A 15,627-nucleotide genomic window follows, 5' to 3' on the forward strand; every position below is an offset into this window, starting at 1 on the left:
AAACAAAATTGAGAAAGGCGACTCTTACTGATAATTTTTTTTCACAACGTAAGATGTCGCTTTTTATGATTAGAGTACAAAAAAGTGATTTAACCATTTTCTCTAATGCGCCAATAGTAGAGTTGAGTAGTTTGAAATGAAAGAAATAGTCCAAGGAGAAGGCGAGAGTGAGTGAGACACTTTTTAATATCAGCTACTGATGGGGGGGGAGAAAATGAGTTACTGCTATAAAGTGGGGCACTATCTACATTTAAAATAGCATTTGTGCACGGAAAATGTAAGTGTTATGACAGCGAACCCCTTTTTTTCTACCAACCTTTCTTTCAATTGTCAAGGTTATAATTCCTGCTCGATGATGCGTTAGAATTTTCAAAATAGGAAGAATGTTAAAAAAAAAAAGTAGTCATATTTTCCAAATATGGTAACGCTGAGAAACATCATGTCAACTGGTATGCTGTCAAATCTTAACTAATAAGGAAGGGAATGAAGAAGCTGTTATTATTTCGATTTTCCTCCCATAGTAGCTCTATTTCATGAACTAAAGCAGTGATTCCTATCCTTTTCATCACTGTTGAGCCCTATAGAGACTGATGTCAATTTTGTAAAAATAAAATCAGAAGGTGGGAGTGATACCTATGATATTGAATTAAAACCCTTGTAATATCGGATTCCTGTTATAGGATTTCGGGGGAGAAACTGAATTACTGCAATAAAGAAGTGAGCCTTCAAGGTTTAAAATAACATCATATTATATGGAATTATATTTAAATTAATAAATACTTATTTTCTTATGCTTTTTACAACAATTTACACCAAAGATAGGGGATGATGCGTGCTTCAGAGGGCGAAGTTAACTCCCCGACGACCAATTAAATACTGAACTAAAAAGAAGAAATAGCTAACGCAACAAACTTTCTATTTTGAAAGGTAGTTTTTTTCATTACAAACTACTCAATTCTAGACGAATGCAACTTGGTCCTCTCTTTTGTATTATTTTGCCACAAAACTCTATGTCGGTTTCTTTATATGGTAATATAAGTAAACAAAGCTCATGCCCAATTTAGTGAAAAGTAATTACATATGTCATACTTTTAATTAAAAGACTAATTTTACAAATTACAAAAGGAAAAAAGGTTTTTCCGTGTTCTCTTTCTTCTTTATTGCACATTATTCAAAAAGTCGTCGTGGTATTTACATCTTCCTTTTGAAGTAAGCCAGCCAGCCTTCTCTCCTATCTTTGATGTAAATTGTTTGAAAAATGCATAAGAAAATAAATATATTTGAATTTAAATATTCAATGAGATCAACCAGAAATTGTATTCCTGGTCTTTTGGAAGCGGAGCATAAGTATTGCATAACTTCTTATTTTGTTTATTTATCAAAAAGAATAAATTATGAAATAGGGATAATGTATTTTTGTGTATGGGAACTGACGCTGTGAGATGTTAACACACACACACACACACACGAATGATTAAATATTGAACAAAAAATATTAAAAGGTTCTAAATAAGAGTGTCGTTTTTCATCAATATAATGAAAATATTTGTAGTTCAGAACAAGATACAGAATCAATAAAAACCCTTTTACATAAGTTTTATTAATTCTACTTTTAATTTGGGGATTATTTTAAGTGTACAAATGACTCTGAGCAATAATAGTCCCAAATCCCTATAATCCCGGATATTTCAAAATTCAGATGACTAAGAGAAAAATAGAAATCCGTTTTGGATTTTGAGCTCATAGATATATTTATTTGGTTATCGTTTCTGCCTAATTGTAAGCCTTTGTTATAATTCAACCAATCAACAGCATTAGAAGGAAAAGAAGTAGACACATCCACAGCTAACATCAAATACTCTCTAATTTTTTGTCCTTGTGAGGTAACAGCCTGTTTATTAAATGCATAGGCTCGTAATAATCAATAGTTATTTTTTTATTAATGAAGTAGGATTAGGACTTGTATTCCTTACGTGGATCTGTCCACTTTTATATCAGAAAGTTTTAATAATATACATATATGTATGTGCATCAACATTGATGCACAAATGTGTTGTTGCTGTATTGATGTAACAGAACATGCAGTTATCAAATATTATATACATAATATACTAATAATAGTTGATTACGATCATCAGGAGGAAAAGGGGTTGTGACATCACGGATCATACATATTGTTAACTAGTCACATTACATAGCAGCAGCATTTATAATTATAGAGCTCTAACTAACTAACTAACTATATAGTGTACATTGAATAACATAGAAGTAATTGTAAACAGTTTTAATCTGGATTCACATTGTATTCTGAAATAATATTAATCTTGTTTTTTTAAAAAGAAAGAAGTATGATTATTTTCTTTTTGAAAAAAATGTCCCTTCAAATATTCCTCCCGGAGTGCTACGCTTCACCCTGCTCAATCCTCTAATCAGACTTATATACAAAGAAGAGCACTCCAAATTCTAAGGTGAATATTAATTTTAGTTATATTTGTGTTTCTTTAAAGTTTTTAAGGGACGTGTACATAACAGCTTTAGAAAATAAAAAGAACACTGTTTCGGCTCCGGGTGATCCATTGAAATCTGAATACTTACTAATTCAATTAGTAATGAAGGTTGATTAATTGAAATTAATTCATATTTCTAAATATTAAAGCATACGTAATTAGTTACAAAACAAAGCAAACCTGAGTTTTCTAGCTTACGTACAAGCCGATAAAATGACACTTGAACGTGATCGACGAATTTCTATTAATGCACTCTAAGCAGTTGGGCGTCTCGAGGTTACCAAGTCTGAAACGTTGGAGAGACATAAGGCCTCTGTCAAAAAGACCAAACTGGACCCAGAAGAGTTAAGGAAAACAGCCCAGGCCAATCCCCTCAAGTCCATTCGACACCAGTAATGAAAGAAACCCATTTCCTCTGTTGCAAGACTCTTTTGAACTCTTTTTTGACACTTTTGGTCCCCTCCAACCCTGTTGTCCATCCCCTTGACCACACCTTTTTGGTGTAGTCAAGGGAATGACTAAATACACAGGGATTACGAGGAATCCTACCGCTACCCGGAAGCCATCATTGCCACTAAGGGCAGCTACATTAATGAGATCTCAGACACACATCAATTTATAGTATGAATTTAGTTGAAATTCTATTGTATACTATTAAATTATATCTCATAGAATTTAAAAAATTCAAAATGTTCAGATTTTAATAGACAACGCTCGGTATGTAAAAAAAAACCACACACACAAGTCCCACTACGTATCAAGCAAGAACATAGGCAGGAAATACTCCGTTTTCGATCCTCAATTCTACTCCGAGTCGAAGAAGAAACCATACTTTTAACTCCTTAGCATTACTCTCCCTCATTTATGAGAAGACATACCCGTAGTTACACGTAATATGTACATATATGTACTCTCCTCAAGAATGATAGAATAATGATAACAAAAAAACTGCTCAGTTTGCCAGAAACAACAAAACTCGCATGCTAACATGTGCTTATGATTAGGATAAGTTAATGAAACGTTATGATAACGAAGCTGCTCTTCTTCCTAACTTTCTTCAAACTGTCAGGATGACCATGTTTATTATTTGAACATACTGACTGACAGATCATATTTTCTACAACTCTAAAGTACATCTCCTCTTCCTATCATAGGTGGAGTTTTATATGTATACTAGGAGGGGGCAAATTACTATTATTTACATACTAGCTACATAATTAATATCTATGTTTACATAATAAATCTTGAGAATCAGGTAAACTCCGCCTATGCGTCCTATTATCTAAATACATCGTCTAAACTTTATGTCTCGTGTTATTAATATTATCTATTATTATGGAGGACGATGAATTGTAAGAAAAGTATCTACAGTATTTACCTAGTAGTTTAAAGATCTCATTCCACTGATTAGGAAGAAATTTTTGAACCTTATATATACCTATATATTATTTTTTACGTCTTCCAATACAAATAAAAATGAGAATCCCACAGGTAAAACCTCATGAGACCTGAAACATAATGATATAATATATAAGCCATGTTTTCAAGGTACTCACTCCATGCTATACGTTTATTTATATCTTAACACAAAAATTCGTATAATGTATACATATATACTTTAGCCTTGGCTTTGAAGAATAATAACAAAACCGTATCATTACTACTTCCATTCTAAATACCTATATACCTATACATATAATATATAAGTCGTGTAGTATTAACTACTAGTGTTGCGTCTGTCCCTATCTATTCGGTCCAATCCAGTCCATTTTTAAGACCGGACCGTAAGACTCTAAGTCCGTAGGACTTAGAGTCTTAGAACTAATAAAAAAAAATATATATAGTTTGGTGATGGAACAAACTGTATCAGTTTTAGGACTAGTATGAAAGACTGAACTAGACAGGACCGAGATTGTCTAGTCCTCCTAAATAAGGATCCCCCATTGTTTCTAATAATTAGAGTTGGATCGGTATAAAAATAACTAAAAATACTGCAGTCCTTTCAGTTCGGTCTACGTCATTTGAGTCCCTAAAAGTGTCATAAACTCTTTCAAAGAGACAAGATACATGGAATTAAAAGTAGAAGGTTTGTAACTGGAACGTATTATTAGGCATTCGAACAATCGTTAATTATTTTCTTGGTTCTTATATTGTTCAATTCTAGCTAGGAGTCGAGAAAATAAAAAAAGTAGCTGGGACCTTAGGATTGAAAAACCGAGGTTTCGGTCATTAGGACCATTGAAATGTAAAAAAAAGATCGGACTGATAAAAAAAAGACTGAAACGGGAGGATCATAGGACTGAATGAGCCATTTATCGGTTCTAAGTACCGCTACAAAGTAAAAAAAAATTGGACCGATAAAAAAAAAATTGAAAGGGAGGGGGGATACTGATAAGGAAATCAGTCCTAGGACCGATCCAACACAACAAAAATATAACTTACATATTATAATAAAATATGTAACAACGACCTACTCCCCTGGTTTTTTAAAAAAGAAAAAATTATATATGTAGTATGTGAAAACTTCTTGACCTTGAATATTGAAAAAGATATGAGAAAACCTTACTTAAAATGTATATATACGAGGGGCATTTGAAAAGTCCGTACAAAGTCCGAGAGATGGCACTACTGGTGCGTATTGAGGTTATGTTTAGTTAGTAGCATCTCTTGGAAAAACACACACCAACTTTTAGTCGGATCGGTACATTTCTTTCTATTTGGCATTCGTTGGAATCAAGGAATTGCCGGAAATATTATGGCGACTATCTTTTGGATTTGACAAGGAATAATCCTCATCGAATATCTGTAAAAGGGTAAAACTATTACAGAAAAAAATCATTTTCCATCACGACAATGCACCCGCTCACACCTCAACAGTTGTGGTCCCAAAGTTAATGGAAATGGAGTTTCAACTCGAGATACCAACAGCACTTCAGCGTCACTTGGGCCCATAGGCTACTCCTAAATTGTTGACACCACTTATAAACTGTTCTAATTTAAGGTGCAGAGACTCCATAATTTTTATCAAGCTTCTTTTTTAGTCTCCTGAGGGGTTTTGTCTTACATAAAGTAATGTTTAATCAACACACGAAATGATTTTTCGTCCATTTTTAGAAAATATCACTCCACTTCCTTGATAGGAATAGACTGATCTGGCTGAAAGTTGGTGTTTGTTCTTCCAAGAGATGTTACTAACTAAACATAACCTCGATACGCGCCAATACTGCCATCTCTCTGAGTTTGCATGGACTTTTCAAATGACCCTCGTTTATAGTATACATACCTATATATCTTAACTTCTACACGCAGACTGTACAAGTTGCAACTCAAAAATGAGATGAAGTGTTGTGAGAAGATAAACTTTGGATACTTGATATATTATTAATGTGTCATTTTTTTTTACTTTTATATATATAAAAATAGTTGTAATTTGTGAAATAAAAAATGGGATGAATCATTTTAAATGATGAATTTAGAGTAGGAATTGTGACGAAGATCATGCAATGATTAAATGCTCTATGAATAGTTGATATATTTTAATTTAATTAAATTTCAAATATTATATTTTTTGAAAATATAATCCATAGCTATTTACAGAAAATTAAATTTTTGGAAAAAAAAATTGAAAAGTTAAATATGAAAATATTATATTTTTGGAAAAAAAACATTTAAAAAGTCTGTAGATATTAAATTTATTTGAAAAAAAATTGAAAAATTAACTTTTTTCGAAAAAATTTCGAAAATTAAATTTCAAATAATAATTTGTTGAGGAAAAATTTCAAAAATCCATATCTATTCATATAAATTAATTTTTGGGAAAAGTAATTGAAAAACAAAATTAAATTTCAAATATTAATCTTTTTTTTTACAAGTTCAAAAATTAAATTTTCTAGTATAAAGTAAAAATTCCTTAATATAAGGGAAGTGTTACATACCCTCCAGCCCTCCCCCTGCGGACACCCCTGATCACAATTGGAAGAATGAGAGATTGTTCTTTAATGATCTTATTTTTCTCAATAAAAAATATTACAAATTTTCGGTATTTTCAGTACTTTGATTTATTTCAAATATCACTGTTTATCATTGCCATCAATTCGTAGGTGTCTTTTTAATCTATTCATAAAGCCATTTGATGGAGTTTAATCAATATTGATGTGAAGTTATTACATTTTATGTTGTAAAAATATCAGGAATATGACTTATGAGCCCTCAAGATGACGTCTCCTTCAATTATAATCCAATTTATGACATGAGTGAAAATGCTCAAGACGACTTGAATGATTGATATATTTTTGGTGTAATTTTGAATTTTTTTATTTCTTATACATGTTGTAACTTGTATTAGTTTATTGACAAGTTGCAATAATAAGTTTAAATCATGAATTTACAGTGAACTATTGATGAGGATAATGCCATAATTGAATATTCTTTGGATGGTCCATATATCATTACACTAGCCATCAAAATATACCCCTTAAATTGAGGTGGTTTGTTCCTATTTCTGTTACCTCGAAAAAAATGGAAAAACCTTTTATAGCCCAAAATTTACATTTTTGTGGTCTACAGAGAGCATCATTTTATATACTACCGAGTGGTCCATTAAAGTCGGAACACTTTGAATTATAAATTTATACAAGATATAATTGATTAATTAAGAATATAATTTCAACTAAATTCATACTATTAATTGATGTTTGTCTGAGGTCTCTTAATCATTAATTCTGCCATCCTTACCGGCAATGATTGTTGCTGGGCGATGGCGGAAGTCCTGGTACCCACTGTGGATGTATACTTCTGTTATTTCATCCCAGTGCTGACTTATAGTGGCATTGAGAGCCTCGGTGTTTGGGTGAAGGACACTGCAGACTTTCTTCTCGACATGCACCCAAAAGGTGCAGTCAAGGGGGTTGGAATCAGGGCTATAGGGTAGCCAAAACTGTAAAAAAAAAGTAAAAAGTTCAAAAGAGTCTTGCAATGGAGGAAATGTGTTTCTTTCATTTCTGTTGTCAAAAGTGGCCTCATCACTCCAACAAGGCTTTTTCCATCTACTTTTTTGATAGCTCTCTGGACAGTCTGGTGTCAAACCCTGAAATCTCTTGCATGGTCCCTTGTGGCCTTGAGAGGATGGGACTGAGCTATTTTCTTTCACTCCTTCGAGTCCAGTTTGGCCTTTTGACAGAAGGTTTTCTGGATACGAAGGGAAATTCTTCGATCACGTTCAAGTGTCATTTTCCTTTACTTGTATGTAAGCTAAAGGGCTCAAATTTGTTTTGTTTTGTAACTAATTGCTTAACCTATAATATAGATATCGGAATATGAATTAATTTCAATCGCTCAACTTTCATTAATTATTGAATAAGTAAGTGCTCAGATTTCAATGGACCACCCGGTATCAATAAGTCTTGATAGCTTAATTAGTATATATATAAAATTTTCTTAAGCAACAGATCTTAAATAACTTTTGAAATATTCATTTTTTAAATATGTTTTTAATTATAACGTTGAATGTCTTCACTTTACGACAGACTATGATGTTTGTCAATTGTGATAAAAAATGTGGAACTTATTGGACTTTCAATTAAAGGGTCCATTTTTTTTTTTTTTTGAACTTACAAGGCATTTTCTCCAATTCAGAAACGAATACATAATATCTGCCTACAAAGTATATTTTATGTGTTTTATTTTTTTTTAGATACTAGCGGTTGTACCCGGCATTGCCAGAAGTAATTAGGCGTTGACTCATTAAATTATTATTATTGTTACTCGCTGTTTTTTCATGAGGACACTCACAGGTAACTTCTCAATACTTTTATCAATTCATTTGGCGTCTTCTGTCCTCAGGAATGAAAGAATAAGAGTTTGAAAAAAGAAACTTAATATATTGGGATGATTGATGAATGCTTTAGGCTTAAGAGCCCTCACTTATAAAAAGAAACAAAATTCATTTAAAAGCGCTTATATTTAATTCAAAACTTTGATATTCATAAGATGCCCATAACAAAAACGAACAAAAACTGTACTCTTGTTATACATGCAGACGCCTACAATATTGCATTAATACGACTACAATATTATTTTTAAATAAAAAATATGTATATGATTTACATGCGGGTACGCTATATACAGTGCACCCTGTACACACGTTCGATGCTATATGCACACTCCTACAATAGTTTATTAATACTACGACTACATTGTTATTTCTTAGATCAAAATATGTTTGGGGTGGATATCATTTACAGAGCACCCGGTAACTCATATTCATATATTCATACAGAAAGAAAGACAAACTTTAATATAGATTTCAAGGCGATAATTAAACATTAATAAACCGTGTAGATGTTGAAGAAAAAAAAAACTCTATCGGACACAAAACCATAGATATTGAGTTATAAAGGTCATTTTCATGTTTCTTGCGGTAAAAAGAATAAAAAGTTATCGTGTTGTTGACTAATGTTATTAATGGTTCAATTTTGGACTTGTTCGATATACCTACATCATTTCCTTATACAATTTACAACTTGTATAAGGAAATTGTGCAAGTTCCAGCCAGAAAATAGAATTAATATTTCAGAAGGAAAAAGGACTTGTGATAATGTACAAATGTGGCATAAGCGTTGCCCCCTCCCTTTTGCTGAATTTTAATAGTTATAACTAGTCTTGTATTGGTCCTTATATAGAACTGCAGTCATGTCCAGTTCAGTTTTGGTCCGGTACAGTTAAGTCCTTAATGACATCGCTTAACTTTTGTTTAAATCAGGTTTAATTCAACCAGTCCTAAAGTCCAGTCGAAATTGTCAAAAAAACCGAACGGCTCTGCTCCCCCCCCAAAAAAAAAAAAAGCATGCTGGTTCTCTTGATGACGTCATTAGTATATAATTTCCCCTCCCTCTTGCAAATACATTTCGGCACCGGTAGATGAGGATAATGTGTAAACATAGGGCATGACTAGAAATGGGATTTATGTAAGAGCGCGAGGAGAAGGCGGGAGCAAGACATATGGTATTACTGGATCAAGACCATTGTTAATATCAACTGCCTGTTATATGATGATGATGATTTTTTTTTTTTTTTTGGGGGAGAAAATGAATTACTCCTATAAAGAATGAAATATATTTTATTATGCATTTCTAAAGAATTCTTTATATAGAACGAGATGTTAACACCCCCATGACATATTAAATAATAATGAAAAAAAGAAGAAAAAGAGCACACGCATCAATTGTTTTATCCTCTTCTAATCGCTATACATAGTTTTTTCTTTGCATGTATCCCTTTTACCAAGGAAATTTTGCTTTTTATTACAAAATTTAAAAAATATTTATAAAAAAATTAATTTTCAATGAATAACTAAGTATTTTTGAAATTTTTCTACAAAAAATTTAATTTTCTATGAATATATTTTAAATATCAAATGATATATTAGAATGTTTTAAAAAAAAAAAAAAAAAAGGCCCTGAAATATAATCCTGTCGACGCCCCTGATAGCAAAATGGTATTTTTTAATTATTATTTAAAATATTAAAGAACCGGAATCCGTATCACTCATTTTTAATAGAATCGCATCGGTATCGATTTTTTTTAACTGTCCCATCTCTAGTTTTCACTGACATCATAAATTGCATTATCATTCAAGGCGACCCCATTTTTGAGGATCATAGTTGATATTTTTACTAAATAAACTGAATAAATTTAGGTGAAACTTTATCAAATGGCTGTATGAATAAGAAAAAGAAGGACTTAATACCTACATTAAATACTACTTGATACCTATAATTACGCATGTGAAAAATGTCGAAATCCTCGTGTCTATACATTAAAAATATATATATATATATGCTGGTAACCTGCAAGATATTTATAGTACCCTTATTAATTATTTCCCCCTCTTTTGAACATTCTAACGTATTATTAGCGAGGAAGGTACACTATATTTCTATTATAGTAATCTCTGTCAGCAAATATGTATATATATTGCCATCATATACTTTTTTAAATATTTTAAACACACAAGTATTTATATGTTTTTTTACACTCCTACCTATGATCAAAGGCGTCCGCAGGGTGTGGGCCCTCCTTAAACTAAGTAATTTTTGCCTTTTAACTATAATGTTTTTTGTCATTCGGACATATTATGTAGTAGAGGAAAAAATTTCCAATTTGAAATGTAATTTTTGAAATTTTTTTGCAAAAAAATTCACATTTGAAATTTAATTTGTTAATTTTTTTGCCCTAAAATTTAATTTTCAATTTTTTTGTGGATAACTATGGATTTTTTTTAAAAATATATATATATATATATATATAATTATGAAATCCTGGGGACGCCGTTGTTGGTAGATGGTGATATTTGAACAAAATGATAGTAATATGTGATGCAAATCTATGAAAATGGCTAGATTTGTACCATGTTTGTTTGTTAATCAATTAGGGACAAGTAATGCACATTAATTAGAGACAAATTGCTTTAAACTACAAAAAAAAATATATATATTCAAAGGGAGTCTCCCTCAAGGTAAAATCCTGCGGATTTCCATTGTAATTGTCAATTGATTGTCAACATTTTGGAAATAAGATTGAGTAACGATGAAATAAATTATTTTTAATACATAATATTAGGGTGGATATATAATATAACTAAACGTTAAAGGGATATATTTGTGATAGACGATAAGGCTTAAGTCCGTTAATTTGTTGGTCCCATTTTGACATCTAATAATTCTCTATTTAACTTAATATTATTGGAAAAGGGGTAAATATTCTTATAAGGCATAGTTGTTTAGGCCCCCATAAGGGCCTTTATCGCATGAAAACGCTCCAATCTGCATTATTAAACTACCATTATAAAAAGAGCAAAAACAAACAAATGTAGTCTCTACATCATTTCCGTTTTTGTCTTGTAAGATATTAATGCAGGCCTATAAGTCATGAACGTAATATTAATATAAGTAACTAAGGTAAGTAACATTGGAATGATTCTTTTGATAAAAGAAAATTTCTCATATATTATGTACATTAAGGGTCCCTTCCTAACACAAGATGAGAAACGACTAAAATCAACAACAGAAATTTGAGAATTGAAGTATATGAACAGATAGTACTAGTTAAGTAGATGGGCGGGATCTTTAGATTGACCAGATGAAACAGTAATATGTATATAACGAGCGTGCTGTATGGACCGGAATTGATATCGTGATCGGCTCCTGGATTTTGTTGTTGGTGAATCGAGGATAGGGGGGAAGCATGTTCGGATGAGCAAAGGATTTTGTAGAAAATAGATGATGGACAGAGAAGTAAGGCAAGAGGAAAAAGGGATAGCGGATAGGCGATAGGATGAAATGAAAGAGGAAGATAAAAAAAAGAAAGAGAAAAAGTTAGAAGAGAGAGGGAATTGAGATTGGTGGGGGGAGAGTGAGTAAAAAAAAATAAAGAGATAAGATGAGAGTGTGTATGTTATAGAGAGAGAAGTACTGCTAAATGTATTAGTAGGTAAGTGGTGGATCAGGGAGTGAGGAAGTATTTGGAGTGTGTACGTGAGGAGAGAGAGAAAAGGAGAGAGAAAGAAGGAAGGGAAAAGAGAGAGAGAGAGAGAGAGAAGTGTCTTAGTTAAGGGAAGGAGAACGCAGACAAGCTGTAATACAAAATAGATAAGAAGGAAGGAACGACGACGACCCGATGGGCTGTATGTGAGTCTCCTCAAGTTCGTCATCAACCCGGAGTCGTTTACTACTTCCGTCATTTCGCTATTGATCTATAATTGAGTTGGAAAGGCCTTTGCAAGTGCATGACGTGAGTCAGACCTTTTTTCATGAGTGTTGCAATTGTCGAGTCCACGACTTCTGCTCCTATTTTTACTTATTATTTATTTGAAGCCTTGCTTGTTCCTTACTTATGATTTGTGTGTGTGTGTGTGTGCGTGAGAATGGAATGAGTGTGTGACTTGTCAAGGATGGGGAACATTGAGAATTTGTTTGTTCACTTAGTCTGAGAGTGGCAAATTTATAATTATTGTTGTTTGCTTTGCTTTTAAAGGTGATATTCTTCCCAAAGTGAAGAATGGCGGGAGGATCACGTTATGGGGTCCCTCTTAAACAGCTCCGCGAGCTTATGGAGTATCGAGGAGCCGAAGGGATTGATAAAATTCAACAACTTGGAGGAACAGAAGAAATCTCGAAAAAGCTAAACACTTCTTGTACTAACGGTAAGCGTAGTCATTCACTTATCTTACTACTTAGGCATTACTTATTAGTCAAAACTCCTAATACATCCTAATCTACAGAAAACACCATTTCATTTCCCCCCGCTGTCATTTCACCAATTTTTAATACATTTTAACCAAATCTCCTTAGAATTTCAAATAGATTTTTTTCTTATTCCGCAAATATCATTTAAATATATATTGTACTGCATATGCTGTGGTCAAGTTGTATAAGCAAATTGTACATGTTGCAATTAAAAAATATTTTTAAATATAGCATTAAATAATTAGAAATGTAGAGTGCACATGTGACGAAAATAATCCTTTTATATTACATATATTTATTATTGGTTTTTAATTATTATACTTCACTAATTAATAAAGCATTTTGGCGCACATTAGATAATTATCCAATAGTTCCATCACTTGTTATTATATAATAAATATGTCAAAATGAATTGAGTTAGTAGTGGGTAATTAAAATGACGGATGTTGTCATTTTCAATAAGGTGTTATGATATTACACAAAATAAAACTTGTGCAACCTTGCTTATACATGTTGCAACTTGTACAAAGCATACAATAAGATGTGAATGAACGACCCTATATTCATCTAAGAGGTCAATAAATACACAACTCATTTTAAAAAAATGGAAATTTTATAATTTAAAAAAAAAAAAAATGTTAGATTTACTGATAATAATGAATTGTCGAATGTGTTTATCATTATTGACCTCATATTTTCTAAATAGTTGAACTAAGTAATGTTAATTGTCATGCATTATGTTAGGATTGACAACAAATTTGTAACAAACCACATACCTTGTACTAAATATTAAATTGTAATCTTTTTTGATTTATGAATTCGTAATCCTTTTAAGTTTCAATGAAAAAAAAAAAAAAAAAAGAACTCTTACTCATTGGATCTGTATGATATATTATGTACATATATTATGTTGTTCATTTCGAGTAAATATGTAATCCTTATGTATGAACAATGGACACAAATTATGACAATTATGAAAAATGTCTTATTCTTTTCTATTTTTACCTTATTTTCTCTAATATTTCACTCAATCCATACACTGCAATATCCTACGCTTATGAAAATATTTCTTGGGATTAAATATGAGAAAAGAAATTAATTTGAAATATTAATAACAAAATGCAATTCGAAGTATATTTTATATTCTTGGCATCTATAATAATGGAAGTATAATATGCATAAATAAAGTCAGTTAGTTATATGTTTTCTTACGCTTATTATATTTCATTACTTGCCTCTTTATTTTTTAAATGTCAGCAAAATCATTGTATATATATGTATATATTTCAATTTAGTTTTTCTTGTTCAAACTCAAAATGCTTAAAATCAGTGAATATAAGACAATGCTTGTTTATAAACATGCTGTCATGAAATAAAAAGTATTTTGAAAATTACAAATGAAGATGTGTTTATATTCTGTTTTTTTTTCCTCCTGGAGAATGAGTCATTTTAAGATACATAATGAGTCTAAAATATTACCTACATTAGGGTGTATCGTTGATGGATTTTCATCCGTATTATCTCAAATGTAACACTTGATGATAGAAAAATCAACTAAAGTTGAGTGTCCTGAGTGGCCCGTGCGCTTATACAGGGTCAACCGTTATTATTTACTCATCTCTATGATGTAAATTTTAAAAGGTTAAGAGTCATTTTTCTACAATTTTCCTATTTACAATGTTGTAAAACACATAATTAGCTGTCAATTGCTGAGAAAAATATTGTCCTAGTCACAACCATGACCACACAGGACAAAAGAGGATTGAGATAGCAGCGCTCCTCCACGTTGGATTATCCCAGAATGCCATCTGCGAGAAGACTGGGATCTTTTGGAAGACTATTTATAGTATTTCCATGTATGGCGACTAGGACAATGTATAATAACGGGTGGCCCGGTTATATGTACTCGGGGACATAACCTTCATGTTTATTAATAAATTAAAGCTCTTGATGTTAATAACACAAATATTAACATGTTGAAAGAATACCACACATTACTTGGTTTGAAGAGGGAAAAAAACAAGACCATTAATGATTCTTATGTTTTGGGCCCTGAATACATATATTTATACATAAGCGCTTGGTGGCCACTCAGAACCATATCTCGAATACGTTGATTTTTTGCATACATGTTTTGTATCACCAAATGTCACATTTGAGAGAATGGGTAAGCCAATTCAAGAACAGAAGGGTGTTTGATGCAACATAATCTACAATATCAGACTCCGTGCACCATTTTAAAAAATTGGGGTAACAATAACTGTAATTTTTTTTTTGCTGCTTTATCTTGGGTGTCCTCACTTCTCCGGACATATTTTAATTCGTGGGATTTTCTGTAATGATGAAAAAATATATAATAAGTCAATTTAATTTAGATTTCAAACTATTTTTTTACCTAAAGAACAATATCCTGCCGGTATATGTTCTTCTAAGCCAATGATCGGGCAACAGGGGTAAATTACCCTAATTGGGTTACTTTTGAAAATTTTGGGGGTAATGGGAGAGTGTGTTCCTAGTGTTAAGTGAAACAAGCGAACAAACATCATGCCACTATTTTGGGGTAAATTAATTTTACTACAAGTTCTTTTGGGGTAACACCAAAAAAATTACCCAACCTCTGCTCTTATCAATGGCTCAACTTTCACAGGGGATGATGTCGTGTGTAAATTTTAGTGTCCCTACGCTACAGATTGATTAACTGCCAAATTCCTTAAAAGAGGTCTTGCAAGCCTTCATAATTTAGAGGGCCTTAGCCCCACAAATAATAAACGCCGTAATACAGTTACTTATATAAATTGGTGTATTATATATATATGATAATATTGTGTTGTGTATGGACTAGTGATGCTACTGCTCCTTACATTAGTATTGAAAGA

The 15,627-nt window shown here is 31.8% G+C and overlaps 1 protein-coding gene across 1 annotated transcript in view; it reads left to right on the plus strand.

The window, feature by feature from the left end:
* The first annotated feature begins 11,988 nt into the window (after positions 1-11,988).
* Positions 11,989-15,627, plus strand: part of PMCA (plasma membrane calcium-transporting ATPase 3) — a 29,169-nt gene continuing 25,530 nt past the window's right edge. The window contains 2 exon segments of the mRNA XM_071889495.1: positions 11,989-12,296; positions 12,540-12,708. Coding sequence (XP_071745596.1) covers positions 12,564-12,708 — 145 coding nt within the window. The 5' untranslated portion in view covers positions 11,989-12,296; positions 12,540-12,563.

Source organism: Lepeophtheirus salmonis, chromosome 6, assembly GCF_016086655.4.
Source record: "Lepeophtheirus salmonis chromosome 6, UVic_Lsal_1.4, whole genome shotgun sequence".
Taxonomy (NCBI): Eukaryota; Metazoa; Arthropoda; class Copepoda; order Siphonostomatoida; family Caligidae; genus Lepeophtheirus; species Lepeophtheirus salmonis.